The sequence below is a fragment of the Colobus angolensis genome, unplaced genomic scaffold (assembly GCF_000951035.1).
Source record: "Colobus angolensis palliatus isolate OR3802 unplaced genomic scaffold, Cang.pa_1.0 Scaffold21, whole genome shotgun sequence".
In the NCBI taxonomy this organism is placed as follows: domain Eukaryota; kingdom Metazoa; phylum Chordata; class Mammalia; order Primates; family Cercopithecidae; genus Colobus; species Colobus angolensis.
The window spans coordinates 1702049-1722323 of NW_012115266.1; the positions used below are offsets into that span (position 1 = coordinate 1702049).

The 20275-nt window shown below is 40.0% G+C and overlaps 1 protein-coding gene across 2 annotated transcripts in view; it reads right to left on the reverse strand.

The window, feature by feature from the left end:
- The window catches only part of PPP6R3 (protein phosphatase 6, regulatory subunit 3), a 163063-nt gene that overhangs the window by 46688 nt on the left and 96100 nt on the right, over positions 1 to 20275 (reverse strand). For both annotated transcript variants that reach the window (XM_011942320.1, XM_011942319.1), the window contains 5 exons: positions 18064 to 18177; positions 8125 to 8254; positions 5125 to 5277; positions 2725 to 2874; positions 634 to 698 (listed from right to left, as the gene is read on the reverse strand). In XM_011942320.1, the coding sequence (XP_011797710.1) occupies positions 634 to 698; positions 2725 to 2874; positions 5125 to 5277; positions 8125 to 8254; positions 18064 to 18177 (612 nt within the window). The remainder of the gene's footprint in view (positions 1 to 633; positions 699 to 2724; positions 2875 to 5124; positions 5278 to 8124; positions 8255 to 18063; positions 18178 to 20275) is intronic.

Here is a 20275-nt window from a genome sequence, read left to right on the forward strand (position 1 = left end):
TGTTTCCCAAACAGGCCCTTACGCCGCCATGCTTCAGAATCTACGGGAGGATAGACAGGCTCCCAGAGCACTAAAGAGGAACGCTGTTACAGACAACATCTGTAAGAAAAAGTTTTGTGTAACAAAGCTACTTACATGTATCAACTAATACTTCATATAACCTTGCCAATCAGCTAACAAACATTTTCTAAAAAGAAAATACTGAGCAATTTTTTCCTCTGGGTCCCTGTATTAAGCAACTCTTCTCTACAATGAAAATACGTATGTAGTACCTTCTGTTCTGAGTATAAGGTGACCAGGACAAATACACTAAGTTGAATCATCAAGGACTTCACTTAAACCTTCTAACTCTTAGAACAATAGCCATTCAAAAAGGATCAGGAGGTTTCAAAGGCAGCACAGAGGTGGGGAACACTCCAAACTCACCGGTTTTGCCCCCAAAACGAGAGGACCTAACAAGAAATTATAAATATTATAAAATAACTGTTACAATGAAATAAGCTGGGGAAAAGTTTAAATTGTAAAATGGCCAGTATCATGTAATTATTTCCATTTTTTTCCTGACTAGGGCAAGGAGGTATTATTTTCTTCATACTACCACCCTGAATTCCTTTCAAAAAACAATTTACTTACTGTTTCTTCTCATTCATTTCCCAGGCTTCAAGTATTCGTTCTATTAATTGACATTTTTGGAAGAGCTGAATAAAAAAGAATATTCCAGTTAACACTTCAAAGCATCGAAACTTTTTTTTTTTTTAAATTATACTTTAAGTTCTAGGGTACAAGTGCACAACGTGCAGGTTTCTTACATATGTATACATGTGCCATGTTGGTGTGCTGCACCCATCAACTCCTCATTTACATTAGGTATATCTCCTCCTAATGCTATCCCTCCCCCCTCCCCCCTCCCCACAATAGGACCCAGTGTGTGATGTTCCCTTTCCTGTGTCCAAGTGATCTCATTGTTCAATTCCCACCTATGAGTGAGAACATGCGGTATTTGATTTTCTGTTCTTGAGATAGTTTGCTGAGAATGATGGTTTCCAGCTGCATCCATGTTCCTACAAAGGACATGAACTCATCATTTTTTAAGGCTGCATAGTATTCCATGGTGTATATGTGCCACATTTTCTTAATCCAGTCTGTCACTGATGGACATGTGGGTTGATTCCAAGTCTTTGCTATTGTGAATAGTGCCGCAATAAACATACGTGTGCATGTGTCTTTATAGCAGCATGACTTATAATCCTTTGGGTATATACCCAGTAATAGGATGGCTGGGTCATATGGTATTTCTAGTTCTAGATCCTTGAGGAATCGCCACACTGTTTTCCACAATGGTTGAACTAGTTTACAGTCCCACCAACAGTGTAGAAGTGTTTCTCCACATCCTCTATTTCTCCACATCCTCTCCAGCACCTGTTGTTTCCTGACTTTTTAATGATTGCCATTCTAACTGGTGTGAGATGGTATCTCATTGTGGTTTATGATTTGCATTTCTCTGATGGCGAGTGATGATGAGCACTTTTTCATGTGTCAGTTGGCTGTATGAATGTCTTCTTTTGAGAAGTGTCTGTTCATATCCTTTGCCCACTTTTGGATGGGGTTGTTTGTTTTTTATCTTGTAAATTTGATTGAGTTCTTTATAGGTTCTGGATATTAGCCCTCAGAACTCTAGGTTAAAGAGAACAGTAGTATGTATAATCTGGCAAGCTAAATGTTGCTAAACCAAATGCAATGTGATAATCTGCTGCAGACCCTCAGACCACCACAGGGATTCAAATCAGGATCCACACCCTCCACAGAACATCTATGGGAAACTCAGTATTACAGGTAGTGCAGTTAACCTAAAGCAAAGCCAGGTTTTATTAGCTGTGAAAATTCAGACCAGAAATATAAAACCTGAACTAAATTAAAACGGAATAAAGAAAACTATGCCTTGGCAAAAATTTAACTTAGAATCCAAAGTAATACTAGTACTTTTAAAATGTGAGCAAGTCTTACTTCCAGATGAACTAACATGACTGCATTAATATTAAACACAGGTGGATTTTGCCCAAATTCTGCAAGTCAGAGACAACTGCTGCGGGCTGCAATAATGGAATGTGCAGTGCTAGTTCTTCTCAGGTGTCATTTGTCTTTCCCGTCAACTTCACTGTTTCAAGCCAGCCTTTTCTACATTTCAGGTCTGCGAGTAAACCAAGTGTGGACTAGAAATTTTTAAAGTACCATAGAACTACCAAGCAAGAAAAAATCCGAAGACTGACTTAGTAAAATTATCTCATATTTGACAGAAGAGAAAAAGAGACCCCAGGAAGAGACTCTCAACATCACAAAGAACTCAATTCTCCCGCCTTTCAGTCACGTATTCAGCAAAGAAACTACACTCTGGTCTGCCAAAGTAATAGTGCGAATGTTTTCTATAGTATTTAAATATCTATGATTCTTCAAATCATCAAAATATTTGTGTATCTTCAAACCTATTAATTTTACCAAATAAGGAAGCCACTTAGCTTTTTTCTCACAAGACAGTTCACTTAACAGTTATTTGTCCAGTACTTGATTTATATAACGATTGGTTAAACGTGAAACAAACATGACAGTTAAATATTTAGACTCTGAAATCTAACCTCAAGCCCTTAAACCTCAATTCATACCACAGTCAAGTGGAAAACTGCTCTAACCAGGAGAGAGTGGGAGAAAAATGAGACCAAATAAGCTTACATGTTTTAATAACAAATTATCACCAGCGGAGTCTTGATCAGTAATTGTGGCATTTTCTGTGTTTTCAAATGGACTTGCAAGAATCAGTGCAATACAAATTTCCACTTGTGTATGCAAAAAGTTATTCCATGTATACTTGAAGAACATGTTCTACAAAAAAGAAAAACCATGTTTTATTTGGTTACCTCAATGTTTAAGCCAATACTTTAATACATTTATGCAACAGTGATTTAATAAAGTAAAAATGATGTGCTTTCAGTCCAAAAGGATCAATTAAAAGGAACACGAGTTCACATCATTAGTACTTGCATAACCACAGTTTCATTTTCTGTGGCTTCAGTTACCCATAGTCAACCATGATCTGAAAATAGGTGAGTATAATACAGTAAGACAGGCTAATGCAAGAGATGACACTCACATAACATTCATTACAGTATAGTATTATAATTGCTCTACTTTATTATTAGTTATTAATCTCTTCCTGTGCTTAATTTATCAATTAAACTTTGTCACAGGTATGTATAGGAAAAACACATAGTATATATATAGGGTTCAATATCTGTGGTTTCGGGCATCCAAACGGGGTCTTGGAAGGTATCCCTCATAAATAACGGGGACTACATGGGAATGTGAAATACTGCTTTAGAGCCTGAATGGCATGCTATCTGCTTATGTGACATGCCAAAACTGGCATGGAATGTAGTAAAAAACCAACAACAAACACACAAAGACAAGAGAACGTTTCTCCAAGAGAAAGGGAGTATCATTTTTGTTTTCAAAGCAACTAACACAAATACTAAGTGTGGTAAATTTTCTATAATTTTCAAGAAAATCTGTAAGAATTTCATTTTGATGCAACAAATATTTACTGATGGCTTTTGTGCAGGGTATTGTACGAGATGCAATATGGTAGACTGAGGTACACAAAAATATGGTCCACAATCTTGAGGTGCTCATGACTCAACTCTGGCATACAAAAACTAGAACTATCAGCAAAAACAAATGGTACCAGAGGCAGTAACGTGAATCTCCTGGAAGTACAAGGGTTTTCAAATTACTTGAAAAGGTAATAGCAATTCAAAAGGTAAAGAATTTCTAAAAGCACAAAATGCATCAAGTATGTATTTAGGAAATGGCTGGATCTGGTAATCTAATCTCAGAATGAAAAAGTAATGAATGACTCCTCCAGTAGTCTCATCAAAAGTAGTCCTTAAGATTAACAGAATAAATTAACAATAACTGTACACTTTTATTAGTAAAATTAAAGACCAGTGATTAATGACTTCGCAAAGTTATATTCCCAGAGTTTTATACACTAGAAGGTAAGACAAAAACTACATCCTCAGAGGGCAATGACCATGCTAGCTATCAAAAAAATGGTAATTCTTTAAATCTTCATCTCTTTTTCCAAATTGCTCCTGTTTTCTATGCTCTATACTGATTTAACCCAAAGCTGAAATCTAACAAAAATGTCTCAGTGACTCTAGGAATCATAATGATGTGGCTGATAAGGCACATATGGGTTTGAAATTGGGTGAATTCAAATCTTGGCTTCACCACTCACTAGCCATGGAATGTATCCTCTCTCTGGGCATGATCTGAAAAACATATCCTCTCTCTCACTGTAATGTCCACCTGGGTGTCCTGGAGATCACCCAGGATCACATGAATAGTGTACAGAAGATGAACATTACAATGCCCGTCATAAAGTGAACAAACATCTCCTTTGAAACACCCCCAAATCTCCCCCAAATATATGATGTGACCAGATGTCTCGTGAAACCTGCTAAAGGGTTAACCCTCACGCTTTCTGTGCTGTGGGTGGCAGCACAGAGAGCAGCAGCATGGGCTCCAGAGCTGGGCCTGTGGATTCTAAGCACAAACTCTGAAACTGGGGAATTCAGGGGTCAGGGAGACCTAAATCACCCCTGGGCTCTTCCTTCTCCTTCCATCAATAAGCACACTAATCACTGTCTCAAGGAAGAGTCAATCCAGACTCAAATCAATTAAGACCATATGGTATCAGGTACATTATACAGATACTTCCCAGTGGCAAGAAGATAAAGGTTTGTCCCCTCACTAAATACGAACAGAAAACAATGCTGCACCCAGCAGTCATTGTCCACGAGACGGAGCACAAGGGAAAGGCCGATGTCGCTTAATCATCTTCAAAATCCTGTGTTACAATTCTTGATACAAAGCAACAGTAGATGCCTAGTGAACAATTACAAGCATTCAAAATTTATGATAAACTCAAGGCAAAAACTACCTAAAACACCATTTATGCTCAGACCAAGAAAAGTCACTGACATATTGTAAATCTGTAAGATTGTAACTTGGTTAAATATCCATGAAATATCAATGGCAAATTAAAATGTCTGTGAGCAGGGAAAATCTCACCAATATGACTCCAATGCTATTCAGCTCCATAAGGTCCCCATTTATACTGCTGGTATTGGTTTGAAGCAGGCTGGATATCAATCTAATGACATTCAACCGGGTATTCCCCACAGGAGGATCCAGCACACCCCATGTGGTCTTCATCACACTTTTCTGAAGAAGAAAAAGCTTTCCAATTAAATTCAGTTAAATGAACAAAGCAAATGGTGTATTTGCTAAGACATGACACTAGTTTAAATTCTGCAAACAACATGGCCTGAATTTTACACCTGCAACAAAATCTAAAGCTGCTCTTGACATCTTTCAGATACAATGAAATAACCAAGCAGGAAAAAGGAAAAAAAGGCAAGTAATTTCCCTGGACCATAAATTTTATAAGAAATCAAGGATCTCCCTGCCTCAACATTCCAAGCTGTCATGAGAAGAAAGCAGAAGGCTACAGAATACTCCAGGAAAAAGCACAATATTTCAAAATCTGACCAGAAATCTAAACTAAAAGAAGTTATGGCAGGGCACAGTAGCTCATTCCTATAATCCCAGCACTTTGGGAGGCCGAAGCAGGTGGATCACTTGAACCCAGGAGTTTGAGACCAGCCTGAGCAACACAGTGAGACCCTGTCTCTACAAAAAATACAAAAATTAGCCAGGCATGGTGATGCACACCTGTAGTACCAGTTACTCAGGAAGATGAGGTAGGAGAATCACCTGGGCCTGGGGAAGTTGAGGCTGCAGTGAGCTGTGACTGTGCCATTGCACTCCAACCTGAGCAACAGAGTGAGACACTGTATCAAAAAAAAAAAAAAAGGAAGACGGAAGAAAGAAGGAAAGGAGGAGGAGGAGGAAGAAAGAGGAGGTAGAAGGAGGAAGAGGAGAAGGAAGAAGAAAAAAGAGGAAGAAGAAAAAAGTAGTGGTGGTGGTGGTGGTGGTAGTAGTTGCTACAAGTGGTTTTGGAATACAATCCTCAGTCTGAGCCAAATTTGTGATAAAAATGCAAATTCAGACATTGCCTCTGGATCACAAACCTGAAATGTGATCATTCTAAACCTGTTCTTGTCCATCAACAGGAGTTTCTATAGTCCGAAATCACAAAAGACAGAAGCAGAACACTTCCTAACTTTAGAAGTCTGAGAGGCAAGGGTGGCATGTCACACCCTAGGTCAGGCTGACCTTTCTGCCCTTCCCCATCCACATCAACAGCCTCGCTCCCTCTGGCTCCCACCCTCCCGAGGACTGGCAGAGCTGTAAGACTCACGGTTCTGCTCTCTACGGAAAACAGCTCTAATTGGCAGGCTTTGTAAAAAACTTCATGGATCTACTTACAGACACATCATATAGTAAAACCAGGTGCAAATAGAACTCACTCAGTCCTCGGAGTAACAGAGAAGTCCAAACAAGACCCTGCCTAATACTTTTGAATCGGGGCCAAGAACCAGATGCCACCTGTTTCTCCACCCAGAAAGAAGATGGGTAGGCCACCTAAGACACAGGTTGGGCCCTTTCTCACACACCTTCTTCCCTGTCAGATCCTTCTCCCACCTCTGTCTTCCATTTGTGATGTTCTATCCTCTTCTAAATCTTTTCTTCTTCTTTCCTTACTGTTTTTCTTCCCAGGACTGGCATGAAGGATGCCACTAACCATCACTGTCAAACACCAACAGAGGCACTTTCCCTAAGGGCGAGCACCAACACTATGGTCCACATCCAACACAGGCTGAATGCAGTTAAGAAGATGTGGCTGGAATGGAACCAGCAGAATAACGCAAACTCTGAGCGCAGCGGTGGAACCACGACCTGCTAACCGATGGCATCAGGTATCTGAAAAGATGATCTGGAGCTGAACTAGACTCCCTTGGTTATGTAAGTTATCCTGTACTCCCCCAACTCCAAATAGTTAAATAAACAGAAAACATATAATTTAGAAGTGAGAAACTAGTATTCTTTTTTTTTTTTTGAGACGGAGTCTCGCTCTGTCGCCCGGACTGGAGTGCAGTGGCCGGATCTCAGCTCACTGCAAGCTCTGCCTCCCGGGTTTACGCCATTCTCCTGCCTCAGCCTCCCGAGTAGCTGGGACCACAGGCGCCCGCCACCTCACCCGGCTAGTTTTTGTATTTTTAGTAGAGACGGGGTTTCACCCTGTTAGCCAGGATGGTTTCGATCTCCTGACCTCGTGATCCGCCCGTCTCGGCCTCCCAAAGTGCTGGGATTACAGGCTTGAGCCACCGTGCCCGGCCAAGAAACTAGTATTCTAAATTCCCAATAACTCGCACAGTAGATAACCACAGAGATACACACTATATGGGACACCAGATTCAATGACATGGGGCAGAAAAAAAAGGAAACTTAAGAACTGTTGCTGGGAACAGAACTCGCAAGGAACTGAATCTTCCACCCTAGACTCCAAAAGCAAGTGATTCTTACCCTTATCTAAATCTGTACCAATCCAAGGGACGAAAGAACACCGTTTATAGACTGCTGACAAAACTCTTGCGGGTCTTCACTGAGGAAACAGTCATTTTAAAATTAGCACATGGGAGGCTCTGTACTGAAAAACCTCCAAGTCATATTCTCTCCAAATTGTATACTAACTTCAACCTACTCTTTCTTAAATAAGGTTGACTGTACATCAGACATATACTGCTCCAACTCTGAATAAGAAAACACAATTTCAAAGATCAGTTTCTGAAAGATTAGCTTTTCCTGAAACATTCAAAAATAGTATGTTATGTTACAAGAAGAAAATTCTTTTCTCTTTATTGGCATGTAAGTACCCAAGAATTCACAGAAGAATGAAAAGGTAAACTTCCTAAGCAGATGAATATTTTGTTTAATTCTCCATTCTCCACTCAAAAACAGTAAAAATTACTGACGGTGTTATCTTTTCACACATTTGGTACATGCAGACCACAGCCAATTCTGCCACTCCTAAGGCCTGTATACATTCGAATGACTGTTTCAACCAAATTACTGGCTGGGCAGCCATGCTCAAGATAGCTCCCCTACCTTGGGTGGCTCCAGCAGGAGTTCATGAAAAGATCCAAGTCTTCCTCTGATGGCTTCTAGAACACTCTTGTTTACTGAACAAGCTGAATGGCTCATGCCTGGTGGGCAGATTTCTATATGGCCTTCGAATCTTGAAACAAAGCAAATTATAATATAATTTTAGTTATTATAATTTCAGAACAAATCATTCAAGGTTATCAACCATATATGTCTTCACTTAGTGATTATATAATAATGGTTATATCAACATTTCTGGCTGTGGGAAGAAAGGCTAGGAAGAAAGCATGAGGCAGAAGAGGGTTAATAAAACCTCAGCCTCTATAACCTGCAACCCAAACAGCTACAGTATCAGATAAGAAATTACATGTGATTTCTTCCCATTCTAAACGTTGTAAGTCCTCATAACTATTATACAATAACAAGTCTCTACCTGACCAGGAAATTTAGAGCAAAAGGAATCCAACCTCTGGATTATAGGGCACCCGACACTGCCTGCCAGTTTGGTTTGTTATTAATGAACAGGCCTATACTTGTTCCATACAGTTTTTCTTAGATAATCAACATTATTTCCTATTTCAAAGGTTTACATTATTCTACACAAAGCTCATCTATGCTCACTATAACCTACTTCTTACAGGAAAACAATTACAGGTGGAATGAGAGTTGGGTAAATACTCAAGCATAAGAATGCTGGGTGACATTAAAAATGTTTAACTTTCTAAGAACTGACAAATATTTCTACGAAGTGGCTGTATTCCCACTTTGCATTCCCAGCAGTAATGTGTGTGACTTCCAGCTGCCCTGCATACTGCACTGAGTACTGTCTATTCTGTTTGTCTGCTTTAGCTAAGTAGTGGGCTGAATGATGCTCTCCTACCCAAAACATACGTTCACATCCTAATACGCACGGCCTGCAAATGTCACCTCGTTTGGAAAAAAGATCTTTGAAGATGAAATTAATTAAAGATCCTGACATGAAAGTATATCCTAGATTATCCAGGTGGGCCTTAAATGCCATCATAACTACCTTGGAAGAGAGAAGAGGCAAGACAGACACAGAGGGGAAAGCAATGTAAAGAGGATGCAGAGAGATCACAAGCCATGGAATGCCAAGAACTACCAGAAGCTAGAAGAGGAATGCCTTAGCACCTCTGAAAGGAATTCAGCACCATCAACACCTTGATCTTAGACTTCTAGGACTCAGAACTGTGAGAGGATAGATTTCTGTTTTGTTGTTGTTTCCTGGGCTCAAGTGATCCTCCTTCCTCAGCCTCCTAAGTAGGTGTACAGACACATGCCACCACGCCTGGCTTTTTGTTTTGTTTTGTTTTGGTAGAGATGGGGCCTTCTCAAGTGATCCTCCCGCCTCAGCCTCCCAAAGTGCCCAGCATGACCCAACACATCCAGCCTAGGTATTCTTCATATACCTGGATAAAAGTCTCTTCTCACACATTATCAATATTTTCTGACACTCTGTGGCCTGTCTTTTAATTTTCTTAACAGAGTCTCAGAGCACAATTTTAAAATTTTAGTGTAGTCTGAGTTGGCAACTTCTGTTTTATGAATTGGGTTTTGGCAACGTGTCTAAACAATCGCTATATAACTCTGAGACAAAGATTTTCTTCTGTTTTCTGCTAGAACTATGAGTTTTATGTCTAGTTTTATCATCCATTTTGAGTTAATTTTTGCATTATCTGCAAAATACATATCAAAGTCCAACTTTTTGCATAAAATACCTAACCATTCAGGACCATTTATTGAAAACATTGTCCTTTCTCCACTAAAATGCCCCCATGCCTCTGTCCAAAACCTCCTGACCACACGGGTGGGTCTACCTCTGGACTCTGCTCTGTGCCAGTGATCTGTACATCTGTTCTTTCACTACACCGTCCTGATTGCTGTCACTTTGTGTTCAGTCTCAAAATCAGAGTGTGAGTCCTCTAATTTTGTTTTCTCTTGCAAAATTGTTTTGGCTACTGTACTTCCTTTGATTCTCGTGCAAGTTTTAGAATTCACTTGTTGATTTCTAAAACATCCTGCTCATAATTTGTTTGGAATCACATTGAATCTACAGGTCCATTTGGGGAGAAGTGACATCTTAACAATACTGAGTGTGGTAATCCATGAACAGAGTATTTCTCTCCATTTATGTAGGTCATCTTTGATTTCATCAATATTCTATAGTTTTGGGGCATTAAACCTTGCACACATTTTGTTAGGTTTGTATCTTAGTATTTCCTTTTCTCTATGCTATAAAAAATAATACTTTGAAAAAATTTCAAATTCCAATTGTTCATTCTTAGTACATAGAAATGCAATTAATTTTTGAGTGTTGACTTCATACTTGCAATCTCGCTAAATGTATTTGTTAGTTCTAGGAGTTTTTTTTTTTCTTTAATGTTCTTTAGGATATTCTACAAAGACAATCCTGACATCTATGAACACAAGCAGTCTGACACCGCTCCTTCCACTCTGAATGTCCTTTCTTTCTTTCCTGCCTTACTATTCTTGCCTGGACCACCAGCATGGCTTGAATAAGAGTGGTGATGGTGAATATGCTTGTTATGTTCCCCAGTTTCAGAGAAAATCACTTCAGTCTTTAACTATTAATAACTATGTTAGTTATGGGATTTTAAAAAGAGGGCTTGGCCAGGCACTGTGACTCGAGGCTGTAACTCTAACATTTTAGGAGGCCAAGATGGGAGACACCTAGGGCCAGGAGTTCAACACTAGCCTGGGCAATATAGACTCCATCGCCACAAAACATTAAAAAAATTTGGCTGGACATGATGGCTTGTGCCTATAGTCCTAGCTACTTCAGGAGGCTAAAGTGGGAGGATCACTTAGGCTCAGGAGATCAAGTCAACAGTAAGCTATGATTGTGCCACTGCACTCCACTCTGAATGGCAGACCTTATCTCAAAAAATATAAATAAAATGAAAGAGGGCTTTATCAGTTTTCATCCAAGTTCCCTTCTATTACTAATTTGCTGAGACGTTTTATCACAAAGGAATTTAACAGAATGATAGGTTTTTCTTCATTGATCTGATGTGATCAGATCTGTTGTCTGTTGATGTGAAGATTTTTGAAGAATGAATGAGCCTTGCATTCCCAAGACAAACCACACTTTGTCATGATATAGATTATCCTTACAATATACTGTTAGACTTGATTCACTCATCTTTTCTTGAGGAATTTTACATTTCAGCTCTTGTGGCATCTTGCTACTTGCAGTCGGCCCTCTGTATTCACAGGTACTACATCCACTGACTCAATCAACTGTAAATGAAAAATATTCAAAGAAAGCTGGGCGAGGTGGTTCACCTAGTCCCAGTGACTTAAGAGGCTGAGGCGGGAAGATCACTAGAGGCCAGAAGTTCAAGGCCAGTCTGGGCAACATAGTGAGACTGCATCTCTAAAAAAAAAAGGTGAAAAAAAAAAATGCCAAACAAAAAAATAATACTATTTAAAATAATGAAAGAGCATAACATATATCATTTACATTGTATTACGCATAAGTAATCCAGAGATGATTTAAAGTACACGGGAGGATATGCGTAGGTTACATGCAAATACTATGCCATTAATACGAGACTTGAGCAACCGCAGATTTTGGTATGCATGGGAGTACTAGAACCAATCCTTAGCAGATACAGAGGAACAAATCTAGTTTTTGTTCCCATGATTTTGTGTAGTTTAGTCTAGTTTCAAAGTGATGCTGGCTATATAAAATGAGTTAGAAAGAGTTCCCTCTTCTATATTCTGACAGAGTTCTTCCATCTTTGGTAGACTTCACCAATGGAGCCCATCTAGGCCAGGAGTTTTCTTCGTTGAAGGTTTTAAATGTAAGTTCAATTTCTTCAACTGATACAGGGCTGCTCAGGCTACCTGCTTCTTTCTTCTTCAGTGATCTTTGGCAATTATTTCCATCGCATATAAACTGCTGAATCTGTTTAATGCATTGTTTGTAGTATTCTCTTATTATTCATCTAAAGTCCACAGAAAACAGTGTTAAAGTTCATAGGACACAGTCACTCCTATTATTTTTAATTTGTCTCTTTTCTACTCTTTTCCTAATCTGGATGGAAGTTTATCAATTTTATTGATCTTTTCAAAGAACCAGCTTTCGGTTTCACTGATTTTCTGTATTATTTTTCTCATCTCAAATCCACTGACTTCCGCTCTGAATTTTATTATTTCTTTCCTTCTGCTTGCCTTGGGTTTGCCCTGCCTTTACCACACATTCTTTCTTCTTTTCTAACATAACCACTTAATGTTATCAATTTCCTTCTACTGCTTTAACTGCATTCCACAAATTCTGACAAGTCCTATTTCCATTATCAGTTAGCTCAAAATACTTTCTCTCATTTTCCTTGTCATTTCCTCCATGACACTTGGATTATTTAGCAGTGTGTTAATTTTCAAGTATTTGAGGCTATTTCAGAAATCTTTTTTATTGATTTCTACTTTAAACAAAGTATAGTCTAAATATAAATGTTACGTGATTCTTATTATTTTAAATTTATTAAATTTGTTTTATGATGAGAAACTGGTCTCGTTATCAGCAAATTGTCTCCTCAAATTCCTATGTTGAAATTCTAACTCCCAATAAGACGATATTAGGAAATGGGGCCCTCAGGAGGTAATTAGGTCATAAGGGTAGAGCCCTCTAAGTGGAGTAAGTATCCTTATCAGAAGAAGCAGAGTTTGCTTCCAATCTCTCTGCCATGTGAAGACATATTAAGGTAGTAGCTGTCTGAAAACCAGGAGGGAAGCCTTCACCAGACACTGGATCTGCCAGTGCCTTGATGCTGGACTTCTCAGTCTCCAGAACTGTAAGAAATAAATGATGTTTAAAGCCACCTAGTCTATGGCAAGTTTTTTACAGCAGCCTGAGCTAAGACACTTGGTAAGCTTCAGGTACACCTGAAAAGAATGTGCATTCTGCTGCTGCTAGGGGAGTGTTCTACAAGTCTCAATTAGGTCAAGCTGATTGGCAGCGTTAAGTCTTCTGCATTCTTAATGACCTTCTGTCTACATGTTCTGTCGACTTCTACAGAATAATTTTATAAATACACAAAAAACGGCGGTACAGAGTTCCCACAGAAGCCACACAGTTTCCTTCCCCTATTAACACATTAGTATTGTACATGTCACAATTAATGAACCAGTATCGATACATGAAATACATACTTTATGTGGCTATCCTTAGTTTTTTTTTTTGAAACGGAGTCTCGTTCTGTCACCCAGGCTGGAGTGCAGTGGTGCGATCTCAGCTCACTGCAAGCTCCGCCTCCCGGGTTTACGCCATTCTCCTGCCTCAGCCTCCCGAGTAGCTGGGACTACAGGCGCCCGCCACCTCACCCAGCTAGTTTTTTGTAGTTTTTAGTAGAGACGGGGTTTCACCATGTTAGCCAGGATGGTCTCGATCATCTGACCTCGTGATCCGCCCGTCTCGGCCTCCCAAAGTGCTGGGATTACAGGCTTGAGCCACCGCACCCGGCCTGCTATCCTTAGTTTTTAATCTAATGTCTTTTCTCTGTTCCAGATTCCCATCCACGATACCCATTATATTTAGTTTATATTTAGTTGTCAAGTCTCCTAAGCCTCTTCTTGGCTGTAACAGACTTTGTTTTTACCTACCTTCACAGTTTTGAGTAATGGTCAGATATTTTGCAGAATGTCCCTTGACTGGAACATTCTGGAGTTTTTCTTATGGTTACGGTTTTTTGAGAGAAAGATTATATGGGTAAAGTGTGATCTTTAATACATCATATCAAGAGTATATGCTGTCAACAAAACATTGGCTATTGGCTTTTCTTCTGGGACAGGGTTTCCCTCTGTCATCCAGGCTGGGTGAAGTGTAGCAACCACAGCTCACTGCAGCTTTTCCTGGCTTAAGCGATTCTCTCACCTCAGTAACCCAAACTGCTGGAGTTTCAGGCGTGAACCAATGAGTTTGGCTCTAGCAATTAACTGAATAGCTGGCTGAGGTAGTGTTTGCCAGGTTTTTCCACTGTGAAGTTACATTTTTAATTCTTTTTTCCATACTGTACTCTTTAGAAGGAATTATGCACAGTCCACACTTAAGGAGTAGAGAGTGCTATTCTACCTCCCTGAAGATGAAGTACCTATGTAACCTATTTGGAATTCTTCCACATGGGAGATCTGTCTCCTTTCACTCATTTAGATATGTATTTTATAATTTGGGCTTTAACGCAAAATGAGTTTATTACACAACTTATTCTGGCTTTGACCATTGGGAACTCTATGTAGTTGGCTCCAATGTCCCAATGACAGCTGCCATCATTTGGGTTTTTTTTTTTTAAATTTTGAGGATTTCCTTATTTTCTGGTACTATAAGTTGTTTCAGACTTATATGTTTCTCGCCCTGGTCACAGAACCAGCCAATTCTCTGAGGAGCTCTGGTTTCTTTTATTGGAGAACAGTAATAGAAACCAAGATTCTGGGCACTTGCATTTGTTCCTGGAGGCACGTCATTATTGCTGGGACTTCTCGGCTCACAAGTATCTTTTTTGTTTAACTCTTCATACTTCAGTATGGATACTTTCTAAGGTCCTCTGATGATTCTCTCCTCAACTATGTCAACTAAGCCCAAAGGCATTCTTCATTTCTGCTGTTTTTCACTTCTAGCATTTCCATAGGCTCTTACATCTCTCCGCCAATATTCTTCACCTGTTCATATGTCTTCCACTTTTCCCACAAGTCTTTAACATAATCACATTTACATTTAAATTATCTGACAGTTCCAACATTTTTGAATCTAGTGCTATTGATTGCTTTTTCCCTTGACAGTTTGTTGGCGTTTTTATCTTGTTTCTTCTAATTTTTGGTTGATAGATGGACACCTTACATAAAATCTGATGTAAATAGCATTTATATAAGAATGAACATGTCTCTTTTCTAGGTCTTAAGTGTGGGGATTTGAATCAGTCTAGTCATCTGCAGAGCTAGGTTTGGGCTTTGTCGTTACTATGATTTCTCAAAGTGCACTAAGGACTTCAAGTCCGTCTCAAGTTACTTGGTGTTTACGGCTAAGGCCAGTTTGCCAGGTGTCTCTCACTGTCTGCTCTGCCTATCAGCTGAGGTCCTCTCTTTAAACTTGCTCCTGTGACTCACAAGAGGCTCCTCCCCGACGCCAGCCTTTCCTCCACAGCAGTGTTGTTACTGAATCACGAGAGGCCTGGTGTAGAAGGAAAGGATGCAGGAATGCTCTGCTTTGTTCAACCTCGGTCTTAGGCAGTTGAAGTGTCCCCGGGTCTAGGGTTGGGGCCTTCTCAGTGACCCTGCCCTTACCCTCGTGGTAGGGGATTCTCTAATGGTCTGGATCCAGAACGTATTCCCACTTCTACCAGGGGACAGAGGGCTTTTATTGTTAACCTGTTCTCAGTGGCTTAAGAGTTTTGTTCAGCAGGGGCAAGAACAGAGAAGGATCCTGGAGGCGTAGTGTGTATTTCCCCCAAGGGCTGCTCCTCCATTCCTCAGGCCTAAACTACAATGAAAGCTTTCTCTGGTCTCTGCCCTGCCGTTAGTATTTCTTGTCCAGAAGGGCTTGCAACTGTGTGTCTTGGACTGTCAGGGTCCCTTGTGTCTGGGACTGTCAAGAGTTTCCTTATTCTTTGACCTTTAAGATGCTTTGGAAGTTACATGACTTATTGTTATTCTACTACATTTATTTAAAACCATACCTGAACTATATAATTTTACTGAGATGGAGATACCGTATATGAGAATGTACCTCAACTGCCCCAGTATAAGAACTGCAATATGTACTAACTGACACTCTTCTCCTTATTTCTTGAGTTTCGTTAAAATAATCTGGAACTCCTTCCATTTTTCAATATTTGACTTATTTCAATTATTTATTCTTAACATTTAAACTTCATAATAATATTGTCATATCCCTACCCATTTCTTGATCATAATTTAGCAATATGTTCCCTTAGTTCTTCATTCTTATTTTTCTGGTTGGCTTTAATAAAGTCTATCTTCAAGTAATTTCATCTCATCAACAGTACAGAGATGAAACACTGAGTGTTTGCCCTCATATATCAACAGAAATGTTTCAGCCTCAGAATCCTGCACTCTGTTGTTCAGTATTTATTTAGCTTCACAAAGGAGACATCTGGCAGTCTGACTGGCTTCACAAGTAGCCCATTTTTTCTTATACAGATACTTCTAAGATTTATTCTTTATCCTCAGAATTCAGAAATCTTATCAGTATAGAGCTAAGATCTGAGTCCTATTTTATTTCTTTTATATGTGACAGAGTCTCACTCTGTTGCCCAGGCTGGAATGCAATAGCATGATCTCGGCTCACTGCAACCTCCGCTTTCCAGGTTCAAGCGATTCTCCTGCCTCAGCCTCCCGAGTAGCTGGGATTACAGGCACACGCCACCACGCCCGGGTAATTTTTGTATTTTTAATAGAGACAGGGTTTCACCATATTCGTCAGGCTGGTCTCAAACTCCTGGCCTTAAGTGATCTGCCCACCTCAGCCTCCCAAAATGCCCGGATTACAGGTGTGAGCCACCACGCCGGGCCCTGAGTCCTATTTTAAAACTTCAATCTTGCATGGTATTTGGTAAGCCTTTTCTGGTTTTAGGACAAGTTCCTTCTGGTCAGAAATTTCCCTTTATTGTTTCTTATATTACTGTTAACTTTGTTTGCTCTTTAAGTTGTACATTTATGTGTTTTTCACTTCCACATGCAAAAATTTATGCTGTTTTTCCCTCATTTATTTCTCAAGTAGTATGAACCTCACAGCACCACCAAATGTGTTTTTAAACCACTTTTAACAGATGACATGATGGCCCTGTAGCCTGGGTAGCAAGAGAGTACTGTACCGCTGGGGTAGGAAGAGGGCATTGATTTTCCTAGAAAGACACAGGTAGGCAAACAACCCCCAAACTACAACATACTTGAAGCAGTACCACCACACTGCCCTTCCATTAGTATTGACCAAAGATTAGGCAAAGCAGCAACAGAGATCAGGAATTGGGGAGGCAGGGGTTGGTTGGTAAGGCTGCCTTCACTATTTTGCTAGAAACCTAAATTACACCATCAAAAGTAAATACAGAAACCGTGAATGGCTGAAGTTTCATATGCTAAGGATGGACTCTGTCCCTTGTTTAATGAATGAATACTGGGGTAAAAAATACAAATTCCAATCTCTGTATCACACAATCCTGGAAAACTTATGATTCTCATGCTCTAAGAGCAGTTAGAAAACTCTGATAATAAGTAAATCTGCACTGGACATAAACTATAAAGAATAACATGACACACATTAAATGGCTGGTCCAGGGGCGGAAGGCCACACATGGGAAAAGCAGGCCTTATTTCTGATTATAAAACACGAAGCAGAAATTCGTCCTTAAAGGCTCAAGCCACCTGCCCATGCATTTTAAGACAGCCTCAACTGCAGTGCCCTCAAATGTGAAACCCAAGAAACCACCACCTGAAGGCCTACGTATCTGTAAAAAGGAATGAAAGGAATCACAAGATAGAAAGACTTTCTCAATGACCAGGAGAGCTATCCACTGACCAGGAACACCTATTTTCAATTATCAGGAGCAAGAAATAAGCTTCTCTGTTTCTGAGCCATTATACATGTTTTTGATTATAGCATTTATTATAGTAGCATTTTCCTAACTACTACTACTACTACAAAAAAAAAAAAGACTAGTCTAAATACTGCCAATAAATAGTGTCACCAAACCACAGTTTTCAACTGCATCCCTATATGTGGTATTCATATAAAACTTGGCTATGGTTCATATAGTAGAAGGAGAATCAGCAACTGCAATTCAAAGGAACTCTATTACAGCTTATCCACCAAGAATTTAACTCTTAACTTTAAAAAAATCTGAAAGCAAAACAATATGGTTCATTTTGTAAGACATAAGAAAAGCTTACGTTGGTCGTCGTGTCTCAAGTAAAGTCAGCAATATCTGGATTGCACTGACTATGGCTGATTCATTTTTCTCCTTGTGGAAAATATTTGATAGAAGCTGCTCTATAATTTCTTGCCTAGGGAAACAAATCAATAATCACTAACTGCAGTATCACTTATCACCAACAACTTCAGAAAAAAAGTCGACGGCACAAGACAAGCGTCACTGAAGAGTTCAATCACACTTGGGTATATTTGTTTTACTATTTTATTTCTATATACTTATTAAAGTAGGCAATTGATCCTATTTATAATTTACACACATGCACATGCACACAAACACACTCACTCACCCTCCTATCTCTTTCCCTCAGCAAAATAACCTGGGCCATGCTTGTCTTTGCCAATTTTGTTGAGAGCCAACAGAATCTCAAGACAAAGTCACCTCCTACTCAAACCAAGACTCATGATGATGATGATGATGACTGGGGCTAGGGGTGGCAAGAAAACATAGAAACTTTCACCCTCACTAAAGAAGGGAAAACATTCAGAAAAGATATTAAGAACCTATGAATGTTCATGAACGTTTTCCCACAAAGGCATAAATGTGTAATTAGCAAAGATCTGAAACAGAAAAAAGAAAACATCAGTTGCTGCATTTTACTCTACAAATAAAATTTGAAAAAGCAAAATAAAATTGCAGCAACGAAATAAATGTGACTAAATTAAATGTCCAAAAAGCATTATCTGCAGGCTCTTTCCATTACACTTCTCTCATATACATAAGAAGATCACAATTAACATAAACCAGTTCACTGAATTTATATTCTCAAGGAAAACCTTAGTTTCTTAGCCTCTCAGTAATTTTCAAAATTCACATCAATTAAGAAATGGAGGCCAGGTGCAGTGGCTAACGCCTGTAATCCCAGCACTTTGGGAGGCCGAGGCGGGTGGATCACAAGGTCAGGAGTTCAAGACCAGCCTGACCAACATGGTGAAACCCTTTTTCTACTAAAAATACAAAAATCAGCCAGGCCTGGTGGTGCACACCTGTCATCCCAGCTGCTCAGGAGGTTGAGGCAGGAGAATCGCTTGAACCCAGGAGGCAGAGTTTGCGGTGAGCCGAGATCACACCACTGCACTTTAGCCTGGGTGACAGAGCAAGACTCCATTAAAAAAAAAAGAAAAAGAAATGGAGTCTCGAATCTCCCTTACAGTGTGACAGGCAGCTGGACTGTCCTTGGTTGCTCACCTGACACCTCATCCCAAGGTATAGTTGTGTTCAGTATACTATACACCAGTTCCTTGACCGCCTCTTGCCAACATAGCAAGTAGGAGAGAATCTCTTTCTATTTCTATTTTGGGGAAACAAAACTAGTATCTAACCTAACTTGAGTGGGTCCCCTTGAAGGAGGAGGTTTTTCAAGTACTCCCAGACCAGCATTAAATTGCTTGTGAGACCTCTCACCAAAACAGTACTATAAAAGTCACGTCACACACAGCAGCCTATACACTAACTGTTTGGTATGGAACCGAGCTCTGGAAAACAAACTTTAACAATAAATATGTTTTCCTGGCCGGGCGCGGTGGCTCAAGCCTGTAATTCCAGCACTTTGGGAGGCCGAGAAGGGCGGATCACGAGATCAAGACCATCCTGGCTAACATGGTGAAACCCCATCTCTACTAAAAAAAAAATACAAAACCTAGCCGAGCGAGGTGGCGGGCACTTGTAGTCCCAGCCACTTGGGAGGCTGAGGCAGGAGAATGGTGTGAACCCGGGAGGTGGAGCTTGCAGTGAGCTGAGATCCGGCCACTGTACTCCAGCCTGGGCGACAGAGCGAGACTCCGTCTCAAAAAAAAATAAACAATAAATATGTTTTTCTTCAACAGCAGCCTCACCCCAGGTGGAGGGGTACTGATAGCATGCGATTGTGGAGGTCCACACTCTCTTCATTCAGTCATAGCACTCTTACTCATCAGAGGGCACTGTCACTTTCGTCAATACAGATGCCTGAAGGGAATGGCTAACAGAGGCCCTAGCCATTTCACTGTTGTATCAAATTGGAAGTCTACTGTATCCATGAAAGAATTCTACTAATGGACAAGAAAAACAGAATAGGCTGGGCGCGGTGGCTCAAGCCTGTAATCCCAGCACTTTGGGAGGCCGAGACGGGTGGATCACGAGGTCAGGAGATCGAGACCGTCTTAGACTGAGGGGCACAAAGTAGAAAAAGA